Source organism: Diabrotica undecimpunctata, chromosome 9, assembly GCF_040954645.1.
Source record: "Diabrotica undecimpunctata isolate CICGRU chromosome 9, icDiaUnde3, whole genome shotgun sequence".
In the NCBI taxonomy this organism is placed as follows: Eukaryota; Metazoa; Arthropoda; class Insecta; order Coleoptera; family Chrysomelidae; genus Diabrotica; species Diabrotica undecimpunctata.
In genome coordinates this window covers 81,605,597-81,622,673 of record NC_092811.1, presented here as the reverse complement: position 1 = coordinate 81,622,673, position 17,077 = coordinate 81,605,597, and the positions used below count along the sequence as shown (strand labels likewise).

Below are 17,077 nucleotides of genomic sequence, written 5' to 3'. Positions count from 1 at the left end.
GATTTAAATAATAGGTATAAATCTTCTGATAAAGGCCCGTTTTTTGTTTTTGTCGAGTCCATCGACCCAAATATTAAACGTTTATCACCAGTCCGAGTAGGTCATTATTTATTCATTAATAACTTTTTTAAGAAAGATGTTGTCGATATTAAACTCGTCGGTAAAAATAAAGTGAAAGTAATTTTTAATTCTTACGCTTGTGCAAATAGTTTAGTCAATCACGACATAATTATTTCTAACAAATGTATTGCTTATATTCCGAATTTTTTTAATCACAAAAAAGGAATAATTAAACAAGTTGATACTTTTTTGGACGAAAATTATATGATGAATAATATTATTTCCGACCAAAAAATAACCGAGGTATGACGTATGAAAAGAAAACTTATTGATTCAGATAATGAAACTATTTTTGTTCCTAGACAAATAGTAATTTTAACATTTAAAGAAAATATTATTCCTCAATATATTACGTTAGATTTGGTAAGGTTTCAAGTTGAACAATACATATACCCTGTAGTACAGTGTTTAAATTGATTTAAATTTTCTCAGACAGTGTAAGTCCACTTTCAGCTTATGCAAAAATTGTGGCAAAGAACACGAAGACAACTCCCGTTGTAATAACTCACAATATTGTCTTCACTGTAAAACAAACGATCATACGACTCTAACGAAACAATGCCCAGCTTATCAACATCAATATAATATTTAAAAAATAATGGCGATTGAGAATACTACATTTAAAGAAGCTGAGTTTATAGCAAAAAATCCATCCTATGGCAAAATCACGACACATAATAAATTTGAATTGCTTAGTAGCTTAAATAACTTTCCCCAACTCCTTACAATGACTTACCCCAATGACCTTACAGTAAACAATTCATTCGTTCCTAAACCTAAACAAAGTTCTAATCCTCTTAAACGAAACGCCATATCCCCGACTCAATTTAAAACTGCCTTACAAGTTCCTTCAACTTCTAAAACAAAACCTGTGTCACATCCTATAATTCCTAACCCATATCGTAATGAGTTTATAGCATATAAAGAAAAAATACAATTACAAATTCTACAAGAAATTCCATTTGCTTTAGAAAGAATAATTAAACAAATTGACCCCAAACTAGTCTCAGTTGAATTCCAAAAAGTTACTCAAAATGAAATCAGAAATATACTTTCTTGTTTACCAGACAACGATAGTGATGGGGAATCATAGAACACTTAATATTCTTCAGTTGAACTTCCAATCTATTATAAAACAAAAGACTAATTTGCTTAATTTTCTAGAAAGTCATACAATTGACGTCATTCTTCTGAACGAAACTTGGTTGTCACAAAATAAAAATATTAAAGGTTTTAATAATATTAGAGTTAATCAAAGTGATGGCTATGGAGGCGTTGCTGTTTTAGTTGCAAACAACATTTCCTTTTCAGATATAAAATTCAAAACAAATTGTAATCCAAATATAGAGGTTTGCGGTGTTTTTCTAGAACAAGTAAAATTATCAATACTATGTGTTTACAAGCCTCCTAAAATATATGTCTCATCCAAAGATTGGGAAAATTAATTTGGACAAATTAAAGGCAGAGTTTTAATTGGGGGCGACTTTAATAGTCATCACTGTAGGTGGGGTTCCATACAGGATAGTGCACAAGGTAATATTTTAGCTGACGCTTTAGACAATACTAATCTAATTTTACTCAATGACGAAAGACCAACCAAAATATCCAGACCAAACGAACGTCCTTCAATGATAGACTTAACATTAGTATCTCCTCATTTAACAGGCTTTACTACCTGGAATCCTCTAAATGACTCACTAGGTACAATCCACATCCCTATCCAAACCACCATAGATTTGAAATATTCCTCAAGAACAATCCATACCTCCACAAAATGGAAAGAGTCTTCAGCGAACTGGTCTATATTTGAAAATTACTTATAAAAATGCCTTCTAGACACTCATTCTATAGATGTTACATCTTTGGAAATGTTTAATAACTTAATAAAAACAATTAGCGAAGCTGCAGACTCTGCTATGATTACTCAAAAATCATTTCAACCAAAATCCGGTCTTCCCGTATGGTGGGACGACGAATGTAAAAATTTAATATCTTGTCGAAAAAAAGCTTTTCGAGAGTATAATATTGCCTCAAATCTTGAAAATTATCTAAAATTTAAACACATCCAAGCCAAATGCAAAGTTGCTCTTATGAAAAAACAAAAAACATCTTGGATCAACTTTGTAAATACTATCAATAAAAATACGCCGCTCAACAAAAATATGGAAATTTGTTAATAAAATGGCTAACAAAAATTATCATTCAAAGACACAACCAATTTCAACAGAGCTAATAGAAGAGTTACTTGACAAGTTCGCTCCACCATACGTCCAAGACCAAGTAAAACACGTAACAATATGCAATTCCAGTAAATTTAAATTACTAGAAAATCCAATAAACATCCAAAAACTGGATGCAGCTATTAAAATATCAAAATCTACTGCGCCCGGGAAAGATTATATCACTTATTCCATAATTAGCCACCTTCCCGATAAGGCAAAAAATCGTTTATTAAAAATATTTAATGATTGGCTTTTGAAAGGAAATTACATTGACAAAATGAAAGAAACAATTATATGTCTTTTTATTAAACCCAACAAAGACAAAACTCTCTCATCGTCTTATCGACCCATTTCTCTATTGTCTTGTATAACAAAAACTATCGAAAGAATTATCAAAAATCGTCTTAACTGGACAGTCGAACACTATAATCTTTTGCCAAGCACTCAATATGGATTTCGATCTGGTCTGGGAACACTAGATGCAATAAGTCACTTAACAACAGATATCCAACTAAATTTTTCTAAGAATAAATATTTAGCATGTTTCTTTCTAGACCTTAAAGGCGCTTACGACTGTGTTAATTTAACAGTAATGCATTCAAAGTTATGCAAACTGGGGTTGTCCACAAATTTATCCGCTAATATAGTTAATCTTTTTAGCAACCGAACTTTATACAAGGTGAGTCATGAGGAACTTTACATACTTCTACCATATGTAGAGTCCCTCAGGGAGCATATCATGTGGCCACTAAAAAATGTCAACTCCTCTTCTTTATTAATTAACAGGGTGATTTGTGTAATTGACCATTTATTTCATTTTACTGTAGTGTTTATACGGCTCATTTGATTTTTTAAATTTTTGCATGATACAGTACACTACTATCAAGCATTCGACTGGTATTCGCTAAACTAAAAAATTCCAGGACTGGCTTTGAAAAATTAATTTAGGGATTCGTATTAAATATTACACCCTGTATAATTTTTTTAAATGCAATAAGTGATTTTCAAACTACATAAATAGCTAATGAAAACGACATATGCGACAATGTTGTCACACTTTTATTAAATTTTTAGTGAACGATCAAATCTTACCAAAAATAGAACAACCATAATGAAGTATCAAATTATAAGGTATTAATTTAAACAAATGTTATAAATTTCAAACATTTTAATTAAAATGAGTTCCTACAACATAATCTAATACGTAGAAAATTAACATCTTTACTGTCACTTTGTATTATCTCTACGATAGAATCAATTGTTTTTCAATTTTAAATTTTTACTCATAGATCGTATTGGGGCATTATTTTCAATAAATAATAAATTAAATTGATTAAAAAGTCAAACCTCTCGTATGTGTTAGTTTTTGTTGATTGTAAATGATTAAAATTTTATGTCAAATAATAATACATTGCATCAACTGTACTAAATAAAAACAAATCTAAAAAAGTTTAAAATGAAGGTTGGCGTTGACCGTTTGACGTTTCTTGATATTTTATACCCATTGTCATTATTGTCATTATCAATTGTTCATTATCATAATCAATTGTTATTTATGTTTACAAAAATGCATATTTCTTCTGTCATATCTACGTTAAGTACATTGTGTTAGTTTTGGTAGAGATTTTGTTACTTTCTTTCAAAATGCCACATCAGTTTTCTACCACAGAATATGCAGACATAATATTTGTTTACGGATTCTGTAATGGGAATGGTAGGGCTGCTAGTAAAGAATATCACAGGAGATTTCCTAATCGTCGAACTCCCAGTCATCCAACATTTGGGTCAGTTTTTAATTATTTGCGAGAAAATGGCACTTTTCCTAGTAGAACAACAGAGCGACATGTAGATGAGGCGCAGGAAGATGACATTATGGACGCCGTTACTATGAACCCTACAATAAGCACTAGACAAGTAAGTCGAGAACTCAATGTTACTCAATCAAAAGTAAGTAGAGTCTTACAAAAAAATAATCTATACCCATATAACATTTAAATGGTTCAGCGACTACATGCTGGAGATGAGATCAATAGGTTGGAATTTTGTAGATGGATTAACAATAATCGACCAACGCTATACAGGACACTATTTACAGATGAAGCCCAATTTACCAGAAATGGGATAAATAATTCACGAAATTCACGTGTGTGGGCAGAAGAAAATCCCCATGCTATTCGAGAACGTCGTTCTCAGTTAAGGTTTTCGGTTAACGTGTGGATTGGTGTCATAAATAACCAATTAGTAGGTCCTCACTTTTTTGATGGTCCTTTAACAGGGCAGGTCTATTTGAACTTTCTACAAAATATTTTGCCGAATTTGCTTGCCAACGCAAACGTTGCTATCCGAGGGATGTATTTTCAGCATGATGGGGAACCCCCACACTTTTTACTGGCAGTGAGACAACATCTCAATAATGTTTATGGCAACAGGTGGATAGGACGTGCAGGTCCTATTTCGTGGCCTTCAAGATCCCCTGATTTCAATCCCGTTGATTACCATATTTGGGGACTATTGAAGCAACTAGTTTACGCAGTGAATATTAATAACCGACAACAATTAATTGATAGAATTATACATTGTTGTAATACTATTAGAAACGATCCCCAGAGTATCCGTAATTCAATACGTCAATTAACAATTCGGCAACAAAAATGTGTACAGGCTGCAGGGTTCCATTTCGAAAATCTATTTTGAGTTATTTTTCTTTTGTTAATATTATTGTATCTTTTCCAGTTCTAATTTATGGGTTTATCATAACTATGTACATATTTTTAGTTTTTTTTTTAAATTGTTCTTCTTTATTGTTAGTAGTTACTGTTTTTTGTTGTGCAGTGACTCAGTTTATCATTTCAATTAAAATGTTTGAAATTTATAACATTTGTTTAAATTAATTACCTTATAATTTGATACTTGATTATGGTTGTTCTATTTTTGGTAAGATTTAATCGTTCACTAAAAATTTAATAAAAGTGCGACAACATTGTCGCACATGTCGTTTTCATTGGCTATTTATGTAGTTTGAAAATCACTTATTGCATTTAAAAAAAAATTATACAGGGTGTAATATTTAATACGAATCCCTAAATTAATTTTTCCAAAGCCAGTCCTGGAATTTTTTAGTTTAGCTAATACCAGTCGAATGCTTGATAGTAGTGTACTGTATCATGCAAAAATTAAAAAAATCAAATAAGCCGTATAAACACTACAGTAAAATGAAATAAATGCTCAATTACACTAATCACCCTGTTAATTAATAAAGAAGAGGAGTTGACATTTTTTAGTGGCCACATGATATGCTCCCTGAGGGACTCTACATATGGTAGAAATATGTAAAGTTCCTCATGACTCACCCTGTATATCAGAGACCATAGTAATCAGTTATATGGTCCACGAATAACTCATACAGGATTACCACAGGGGTCTGTATTAAGCCCAATTCTCTTCAACATATTTTCGGCAAGTATAGACGACATTTTTGTTGATTCCATAAAATGTATACAGTACGCCGATGATATATGTATTTACTCCGTCCGTGATTCATATGGCGATTGTGTGGAGGTCCTGGAACACATCATGAAACTAGTAGATAATTGGACTAAAGACCACGAACTTACTATATCCCCAGAAAAATCTGCCATTATGATATTTACAAGACATAGGTTACGTACGCCTGGTAGTCTACACCTGTCAGGATATGATATACCCGTTGTCACTGAGTATAAATATCTTGGTGTAATCCTAGACCCCAAATTACTATGGTCTAATTATGTCCAATATGTAAAAAAAAAGATGTGAGAAAGGCATCAATCTCCTTAAATGTGTCACTTGCAGGAAATGGGGTGCTGATCCCAAAGTTGCATTGATGTTTTACATGACCTACGTGCGATCAATTTTGGATTACGGATGTGTGTTATACGGATCAGCAAGCAAAACAAATTTACTAAAAATAGATCGTATTCAGTTTAAAAGTTTGAGATTAACTTTGGGTGCTATGAAATCAACACCATGCCCCCTGTTACTTGCTGAAAGTAATGAAATGCCATTAGAAAATCGTAGAAATTTATTAGCAACAAAATATGTATTAAAATTAAGGGCTAGAACAAGTGGCCTACTAAGTATGATGTATGAATTATCCATACAAAATTTAGTAAACAATTATTGGAGAATAAAAAATTCACCACCATTAGCAGATGCCTTTCTGGAAACCAATGATTTACCGGTTACACTTTCAACAAATTCCATTAAACCATCTTATAAGTTAGAATTTAATACAATCTTCAAAAAATTAAATATGATATTTCCGAAATATTCAGATTCACATCAAATAAATAACAAGCTGTTGAACTCCATATTGAGTGAATATACTAATAAAACTATAATTTACACAGATGGCTCTAAACTGAACGACGGGAAAGTAGGGTCTGCAGTGTATATTCCTTCCAAAAACAAATCACTTAAAATAAAGCTTCCTCCACATTGCTCTATTTATACTGCCGAAGCCGTAGCTATTAGGAAAGCTCTGGATTGGCTAGAGCACGCAAATTTGCAAGATTCTGTGATCATCTCAGACTCTAAGTCAATTCTTAGTGGACTTAATAATACTGAGTTAAACCATAAAACATGTAAGCTGATATGTGACATTAAACAAAAAATGAGAAACAAAGATATAACATTTATTTGGGCAAAAAGTCACTCCGGGATAAAAGGCAATGAAATAGTAGACGAGCTCGCTAAGGATTCTACTCATTCAGGTATACAAGAACATATTTACACAGTATCAGACCTAATCAATTTTTATAATAAAAAAATAAATTTTAACTGGCAAGACAGATGTAAAATATTGGCGAATACTTCAAATAATCATTATTACAAGATCCATCCTACGTTACCATCCCTAACAGAATTACCACACATATTCCATTATAATATATCTAAACGATCAGCAGCAACTATCACAAGATTAAAAACTAGTCACGGTGCTGTTCCTGCTCACCTGGCTAGATTAAACATTATAGAATCAGGAAAGTGTTTATGCGATAATATTTCCCAGTGTGATGTTAATCACATCCTGTTTGGATGTATTAAAAATAAAGCACTCTCATCTACGTTTTATGAAAACCTGGTTAAAAGTAATGTGCAACTTCCAGTAAACATAACCCACCTACTGTCATTGAATCAGAAATCTATATACGAACTCATATGTAATCACTTATATGCATCCAGATATATAATATAAATTTAGTACAATCAAGTTTTTAATTGATAAACACAACATAAATCATTTAAAAATCTGTGGCAAAAGGACTAGTTTCCATGCCAAACACACTATCATCATCATCATCATCATCATCATCAAATAACAGTAACAATAAAGATTTACTAAAATTACATAAATCGTCAATATCACAAAATAAAAGATAATAGAATATACAATCCATTAAAAAATTTAACTAAATTGCAAATTGCATAACAAAATCTTACGAACTAATAAGGAGAACATCAGTCACGGAGTCCACTATGCTTTTTCACACAGATGGTATTTGTAAAAAAATATGGTGATCTCCTTATTTGACTTTCTACTACTATAACCCTTTAGTACAATGAAATTATTTACGAACAAAGACGAAAATGTTGATCTTGGTATACAAATTCACTGGATTGAGATTTGAAGGGGAAGTACGTTGAACACAATTAATTAAAATGTTCTTACACTTGATATTAAGCAGAAATCAATAGGTACAAAATAAAAATTTATCAGATTTATTATTTCCATTTAATTTTATAACAAATATAAGTATATTACAGTATAATAGAGTAAATAACATGTGACGCTTAAACTCATGAATGAGGTAGGCAAGGCAGACAGTCTTAAACTTTTAAACATTAATATCTATTTTTTTGAATTATAAATACTTTCAATTTCAATTTAATTTAACACCAATCTGTGCACAATGTTTTTGGTTAACCTGTCTTTAGCTAACACAAATAGATTCGACGTTTTCCCAACACGTGAACACGCAACATATAGTTGCCCATGAAAAAAACATGGATTTTCCAAATCTAAACCACAAATGGACATTGTTTGACCTTGAGATTTATTTATAGACATGGCGAAAGCTAAACGAATTGGAAACTGTAGCCTTTTGAAGGATATGGTAGAATCTGATGGTATCATCGGAATACGTGGCAGCAGGACCACTTTTCCTTTAAACTTCCCAGCCAAAATAGTTGCTTCAAGAATGTTTCCGGTGATCTTTTTGATGACCAAACGCGTACCGTTACATAATTGAGGTGGATTCAAATTACGGAGGAGAATAATAGGGGAACCAATCTTTAATCGAAGATTATGTGGTGGCATTCCAGGGATATCTAATGAATTTAAAAATTCAATCGGAAAATTTACACTTTCATTTTCATCAACAAGAGTATCGATTGATTTAAAAAACATCAGATCACCTGGTAACAACTGTTATATCTGGAAGTTAATTTCGTCAACATCAACGTTTTTGGCTGCCAAAATCGCCCGTTGACTAAGCCATTCATAATTCAAATAATTATTCTGTATATCCGGGAAAATACTCTGAATCAATTCATTTTTATCCTGAACAACAGTGCAAAAATTGTCTGGTAGTTTAATGCATTGCGTATTTGGTTGCAGTTCTATTTTACCGTTCCCAATATCTAGTAGTTGTTCGGAAAATATTTGTGCTGATGGATCATTTTGCAATTGTACTCGCATATTTATGGTCAATCGAAGTGTTTCAACACTTCGCCATAAGAATGATTGTTTCAAACATGCATTAATTTCATCCGCGAAAGTAGAGCGAGGTATAACCGGTAAGGTCTGCCGGAAGTCACCAGACAAAAGTAAGATAGCACCACCGAAAAGTTTATTATTGCTGTTTAAATCTTGCATAGTTCTGTTTAATGCTTCAAGTGAATATTTGTGTGCCATTGTGCACTCATCCCAAATTATTATAGAACTCTTCCACAACACTGCAGCTATTCCACTATTCTTTTTGATGTTACACATTGCATCTGGTTTATTACGAACGTCCAATGGCAGCTTGAATGTTGAATGTGCCGTTCGCCCACCAACATTCAGAAAGTAGCCGCAATGCCTGACGATGCTACTGCTAATGCGATTTTTTGTTGCGACCGTATTTTGGCAAGAATCAACGATATTAAAAATGTCTTACCGGTTCCACCGGGTGCATCCAAGAAAAAAAAACCGCCTTGTTCAGCAGCAACAGCCAGCATAAACCGATCATAAATAATTTTTTGTTCTGCTGTCAGTAATGGTTCACTGTTCATGATAACTGTTGCTAAACTTCCATGGTCATATTGATTTTCTCGTTGTAAATCGGTATTGACTAAGTCGGTGGCTGGACGATTAGGTGATGGCATACCATAATGATTAAGTGGTAAATTTGAAATAAGAACACATAAATCCTCGATCAAGACCAATGCTTCATTGTACATCTCTGGTGTATAATCTATGTTTTGGCATTGATTTGTTTGTCTAATTCGGTGCAAGATGTCTTCTGTCATACAATTTTTATATTTTTCCCACAAAGTTTGTGCTTGCGAGGGATAACATGTCGTCAAAATAATTGCAAACAACTGACGAATGTTATTCGGTGTTGATGTCAACGCAGCATCAGCAAGCGTTAAGTCCCAATGGTTATCGTCTTCTAGCAATTGCAGTTCACGACATGCATCCTGGTATGTATTGAATACCCGACCATTAACTGTTCGTAAAAATTCAAAAAACGTTGGTCCGGGAACATTTACCAATAACAATCGTAAATAGAAGCACTCACGTTGCTTTGGATGTACCGTGTAAAGTCTCCCCAATGTCTTAGCTTTGAATATGCCTGTAATGGAAGGATGTGGTTTTCCTTGTTTCCGTGGCTCCCATTTTTTACTGGATTTGTTCCATATGAAATAACGTGGAACATCACCACCAAACACCAATGTCTTCGCGAATTGGCCAAAAACATCAGGTTTTTGACACAATGTAAAAAATTCAGTTAGAGTCGTTTTCGGAGCTTCGAACGCTCTTTGGAGAACATTTTCTTTAGTGAAGTATACACGTTGACCGTTTTCAAGATGTATTGCCAGATGTTGGACAGCAGGATCTCTTTCGTGGATGGGAAAGCTGAGAATATGCCAAATAGCTTCATTGCTGCTAATGTATCTGCCCATTTGGTATCGTGCTATTTCGTCATTTTTATTTATGTTTTGTACTTCAAATATGGCCAAATCACTGCCTTTGTTTACATATTTACAAATATACTTAATTGATTTAACAGAACTGCAAAGCTCAACATTGATATGAGCTTTGTAAGTTTTTGAAAGTAGTGGTGAGTATGGTACCACCCACTGATTATCAAACTCAACTTGATTTGGAAAGTTCGGCAGTCGCATTGTAAATGTGTGGCCACCATTCTCAGTACTTCTGCGGCGATACATTGGATAACCATCAATATCCGTGATCGTGTCATTCGTATGCGGCTTTGGGAATTTTGTTTACATTTTCCATTTTCCATGCACGGTGACGTCATGTTGAAAGCACCGCATGGCCCATGGATCATGTGTTTGGTGACAATATCAAATAATTCTTGATCAATTAATGGGTCTGGAATTTCGGCTGAAATTATTTGATCGATTTCTTCAGGACGGATTCTATCTTTAAGCCAAACCAAAATGTGGGCATTAGGCAAACCTCGCTTTTGCCACTCTATCGTATACAGCCAACAACGTGTGATACCAAAAATTGAATATTTAACAATAAAATCAATTAAGGATTTCAATTTTTGTTTAAACACACGTGCAGTTAAATCATGACGATGAATGGCTTGTTGTCCTGGCAATAGTAAAGTTTGTATCTCTTCCCAATTCGGATTACATGTGAATGTAATAAATAAATCCGGTCGGCCGTAATGACGTACGTAAGTCATCGCATCTTGTATGTATTCCTGCATGTTCCGTGGACTGCCGATGTAGCTTGAAGGTAAAATGAAAGCATTACCGATGTCATTGGGATTTAAATTTCCATCGATGTTTCCAGCAACAGCATCTTGTAAGTGAATATATTCTTCCGATCGTAGTTTTGCCTGGTTGAATCGAAGGAATCGCAAGCGTTCGCTTTCGACCTTAGCATACATATGTAAGCAACAATGTATTGATGGAACAGCTGACGATATCGAAGGATATAATTGTCTTGATGTTGCCTAACCATTATTCGGTATGCGTAGTATTTCATTGAGCTAACTTTATTATTTCTGTAATCACCTAAAAAAATAAAAAATAAAATGCAATACGAAATTAAAATCTATACATACAGTAAGAAAGTAAATAGATAATTGTCAAATTTACCGGTATTTGGATCATACTGTTTGATATTAAGGTGATATTCATCTTGTCCTTGCCAAAATATCAATGGATATTGTAGTGCGTCATATGAACGGTGTAGATCCGAAATCGTACTGACAGTGTTGTCTCGCCGTGTAATTTTTATAGATCTTTTGTCAACTGGATCACCAACCATGATAACAGCAACCTCATCAACAGTTGGAGCGTTGAATCTACCAGCATGTTCACCTAATGGTACTTTGTCGGCTTTTATGACGATTTGATAATTGTCATTTTGCAGTCGTGGCGAAACTCTTTTGATCAATTGAATTAGTTGATTGTGATCTTCTAAAAAATTTTCCAATAATATCACAATTGCTCTTTCCTCTGCTTGTTCAATAAAATTATACAGGCACCGAGTCGTCACGCGCTCTTCACAATGGCCATAAAATAAATTTCGGATTGTTATCAGGCATTGGCATCAGTGATCCGATTTTATGGTACACCTGGCCTTGAATTTTGAATGTAGTTTCAAAATTACGTCCATCGGATGCACGATCGCAAATTTTAGTTGCCCCAAATGACGTCATTTGGAAGCAAGAATTAAATTTGCGTATCTTACGCAAAAATAATTTGGAATCATCTAAATTGCCAGTAAGAAGGGATAATAAAGGCTCCGGCTGCTCGCGTTGTTGAGGTTAGATTTTTTCGGTGGCATTTGACTGAAAATAATAATTTAATCGTTTAAATATGAGAAAAGAAAAATTGAAAATCATTCTAATTAACTTTTATAATTATGTGATAATACTGACATGTACATATTTAAATTATAGATTTTAAATAATAATTTCAATAAGAATTGAAATACTAATTTAATCGTTTAAATATAAGAAAAAAAATCTGAAAAACTTGTTATCATAGCACATTGAAATAATAAGTGCTAAATATTTTTTAATAGAGGTTAAATAAAAACAATAAAAAAAAATATTTGTACAACTATTGAAAAAGTGTAGGAAATTGTGTATCATTTTTGCATTGATATTTTAATTAAATTTTATAATTATGTGATAATACTTACATACATATATTCAAATTAAATTAAAAAGTTTCGATCAATGAAGCACAAATAAGTAAAAAACAGGATTAATTTCATTGTATTATCTTCATTATAATATGAATTCAATTTACACTTCAGTCTAAGTAACACGTGGCCGGCTATGCTAACACCAAAAATTTAAAAAGTGGAAATAATTGAATTATACAGTATTTCGTTCACTACAAAATAAATTTAATTAATTTTATAGCGTCAACAACACGTGGTAATTATGCTATTAAAATGTATCTTATATGACACGTTCGTAAATTTACCATAGCAGCGCCATCTATTGATTACTTACTCAACATAAAAAAGTTATTATAAAAACTTAAGTAAAAAACATTAAGGTTTATTTTAAAGTGTAAAGAACTAAAAAGATCATACGAATGCACTTCCAACAAATTTATTTAATAAATTAGATTTTAATTTTAACTTTCGGTAACATTATAAGTTATTTAAGATTAATAGTAATAAGATAAAATGAAGTTACCAGTCTTTAGCTTACTGAGTCTCGCCGATAAATGAATTTACAGGTTTAACACCCACGCAAACACGTGAAGAGAAGTGGCCTTGAGGTCAAAGTGACATAAACAGCAAGGCAACCTACCAACCTCTATATATAAGGCGGTATATTCAAAAAAATGTGATAAATTTGGTTGACAGCTTGTCGTTAAAAAACCAAACAATGAAAGGAGAAGGTGGTTAAAATCACCACTCACCCCAACAGTGATTGATCTGTCAACAAAAAACAAAGCAAGCGAAGTCAATCCAAAATATCATATATTATAATATTATGACGTCACTAGTTAGCCAGCTAACAGGTGAAGATTAATACAACTTCCACAGTCCAAAGGTTCAAACATTTAGGACCGTAATGAAAAAGATTCTATGAATCAATTTCAGTTTAATTTTATCAAACAAGTTCATCAAAAAGAACAATTACTTAATTATGTAAAAGTGATATTGACAAATATTAATAAAATATAAGTTGATAAATCTTAGTTAAGGAAGGAATAATTTATTTTATTTTATTTTTATTTAAATTTATTATATGAAAATGTAATAACAAAACCCCAATGTGGGACAAAATTTAAGTAAACAACATATCAAGCCTAATTCTGTAAAATTAATGCATGATAAATTTGACTCAAATTACTAATGTCGGTTCTCTTATTAAGGGTATTAGGATGTTTTAATATTGAACACATTTCTAAAAACTGTCTTTTAACGAGATTGCGTTCAGTGCCAAGAATTTTAACTTCATTAAAGTTTACTTCGTGCTTAGTGTTAATAGCATGTTGGGCAAGAGCACAAGTATGCTTAGATAAATTAATATCACTACGGTGAGTCGTAAGACGCCCTCTCAGTGATCTCCCTGTCTGACCGATGTAACATGAGTCACACTCAGCACAAGGTATATGATATATTACATTAACTTGTTCCAGAAGGGACAGAGGTGTTTTAGTTTTAGAAAACAAATTCCTGACAGTCTTAGCATTCTTAATAGCAATTTTAACCGGTACGTTGTTATGTTTGTACAGTTTAACGAGTTTCTCAGTAACTTGAGGAAAATAAGGTAAAGATGAGTAATGGGTAGTTGGATTCCCAAGTACAGTATTAGGCAGAACAGTGTTATTAATTGAATTATTTGATATTATTCTGAGTTGGTCACCATTGGGTATGTCATTTAAAGAAGAACCATAACTTTGAGTATAAAGGTATTTATTAATAAGGGAGGATGGATAGGAATTCTCAATCAGAGTATTTTTAAGTAATTGAAAGGATTCCCTTCGATTAATCGAATGTATCAGTCTATTTAGCCTGCAGCTTAAAGCTTTAATAAGATTTAATTTATATTTAAAGGGATGACAAGAGTGGTAGTTGAGAAACCTATTAGAGGCCATTGGTTTCCTGTACCAACTTGTAGTAAGGGTGTTATCTCCCATTCTAATGACACGCATGTCTAAGAAGGGAATACTATTTGTGTTAGAGTCCTCAAGTTCAAAAGTGAACTGTAAATGAGGATCAAACTCATTGAATAAAGACAAGGTGGCCTGAATCTTGTCTGGAGGTAAGGCTAGTAATAAGTCATCAACATACCGTTTAATAAAAGGGATTTGGAAATCTAAACGACCAAGCCGGTCAGATACTAAATCATCCAGTACATAATTAACCAGGATGGGAGAGATTGAGGAACCCATAGGTGTCCCAAAAATTTGAAGGTAATATTTGTCGTTGAAGACCAAAAAATTAGTGTCAAATGTTAATTGTAAAAGTTCTGCAAATACATCCCAGGATACAGGACAGTTAGGTTGGATGAAGTTCCAGTGATTTCTTAAGGAGGTAATAACGCTAGAAAGAGGTAAATTAGTGAAAAGAGATACCACATCAAAACTCACTAAAATGTAGCCTTGTGGAAGTTCAAAATTATTAATAAATTCACTAAAATGAAAAGAATCAACAATAATAAAGTTGTTATTATAATTATAAGATTTAGATAAGATGTCAGTTAAAAATTTAGCAATATTAGTGTTAGGTGAATTAATAGAGGAAACAATTGGCCTCATGCTCAATGTGGGCTTATGTATTTTAGGTAGACAATAAAATCTGGGAGCATATCCATCATAATTATGTAAAAATTTTGCAAGTGGTTGATCTATGATCTTAATATTTTTTAAGTGTGTAATGAATTTATTTATTTTATTTTTAAATTTAGAGCAAGTGTTGGTAGAAAGAGGTTGATAGTATCTATCATCATCTAACAACGATTGGCTGAGGTTAAGATATTGATCTCTATCCATGAGGACAGTGGCATTCCCTTTATCACTTGTAAGAACGAGAAGATTAGGGTGAGTTTTTAAAAACGATACCGTCTCCCTGTAAATCTTATCTAACTCCGATATGGGTTGTCTAGGGCGATTAGAATAGTTCAACAGAATATTATTGGAAGAAGACCTAAGAGATAAAAGGTCAGAATTGTCAGCATGTGACAAAATATTTTCCACATCTGCTAAAATTCTACTAACAGAGTAATCTCTGAAAGTTGGCTGTAAGCCAAATTTGGGGCCCAAGGATAACAACTTAAGAATGTCCTGAGGAACCTCAGTACTAGATAGATTTTTAATCCACTTGGGATTAAATGGAATTTTTTTTTTTTAAACTGGGGAGTGTCTAAGTTATTAAGTTTCTTACGAAGGTGTGCCATGGATTTATGATATACAAAATTAAATTTCCTATGTAAGGATGACTCAAAAGTGTCCAACAAATTGTCAGGAAGGTGATTATCAAGGAAATAAGTAACATTATTGATTTGAGAAATAATAAATTTAATATCAGTGTGAACCTTAGAAATATGGAAATTAAGTAATCGTGCCCTCACCTGTCTGTTTAATGCTTGGCTTCTGCGGTACAGGGTGTCATTGGTGGAGCCTGATGTTGATGCGAGTATGTTGGAAGTGGTGGAACCTTCCTGACAATTTGTTGGACACTTTTGAGTCATCCTTACATAGGAAATTTAATTTTGTATATCATAAATCCATGGCACACCTTCGTAAGAAACTTAATAACTTAGACACTCCCCAGTTTAAAAAAAAAAAATTCCATTTAATCCCAAGTGGATTAAAAATCTATCTAGTACTGAGGTTCCTCAGGACATTCTTAAGTTGTTATCCTTGGGCCCCAAATTTGGCTTACAGCCAACTTTCAGAGATTACTCTGTTAGTAGAATTTTAGCAGATGTGGAAAATATTTTGTCACATGCTGACAATTCTGACCTTTTATCTCTTAGGTCTTCTTCCAATAATATTCTGTTGAACTATTCTAATCGCCCTAGACAACCCATATCGGAGTTAGATAAGATTTACAGGGAGACGGTATCGTTTTTAAAAACTCACCCTAATCTTCTCGTTCTTACAAGTGATAAAGGGAATGCCACTGTCCTCATGGATAGAGATCAATATCTTAACCTCAGCCAATCGTTGTTAGATGATGATAGATACTATCAACCTCTTTCTACCAACACTTGCTCTAAATTTAAAAATAAAATAAATAAATTCATTACACACTTAAAAAATATTAAGATCATAGATCAACCACTTGCAAAATTTTTACATAATTATGATGGATATGCTCCCAGATTTTATTGTCTACCTAAAATACATAAGCCCACATTGAGCATGAGGCCAATTGTTTCCTCTATTAATTCACCTAACACTAATATTGCTAAATTTTTAACTGACATCTTATCTAAATCTTATAATTATAATAACAACTTTATTATTGT

The 17,077-nt window shown here is 32.7% G+C and overlaps 2 protein-coding genes across 2 annotated transcripts; both read right to left on the bottom strand.

Moving 5' to 3' along the window:
• Positions 1 to 8,811: 8,811 nt before the first annotated feature.
• Positions 8,812 to 9,297, bottom strand: LOC140451192 (uncharacterized). Its single transcript, XM_072544926.1, has one exon. It carries the CDS (start codon positions 9,295 to 9,297, stop codon positions 8,812 to 8,814), a length of 486 nt encoding a protein of 161 aa, XP_072401027.1.
• A 146-nt stretch (positions 9,298 to 9,443) lies between these two features.
• LOC140451191 (uncharacterized) lies at positions 9,444 to 10,772 on the bottom strand. Its single transcript, XM_072544925.1, has one exon. It carries the CDS (start codon positions 10,770 to 10,772, stop codon positions 9,444 to 9,446), a length of 1,329 nt encoding a protein of 442 aa, XP_072401026.1.
• Between the last annotated feature and the right edge of the window lie 6,305 nt (positions 10,773 to 17,077).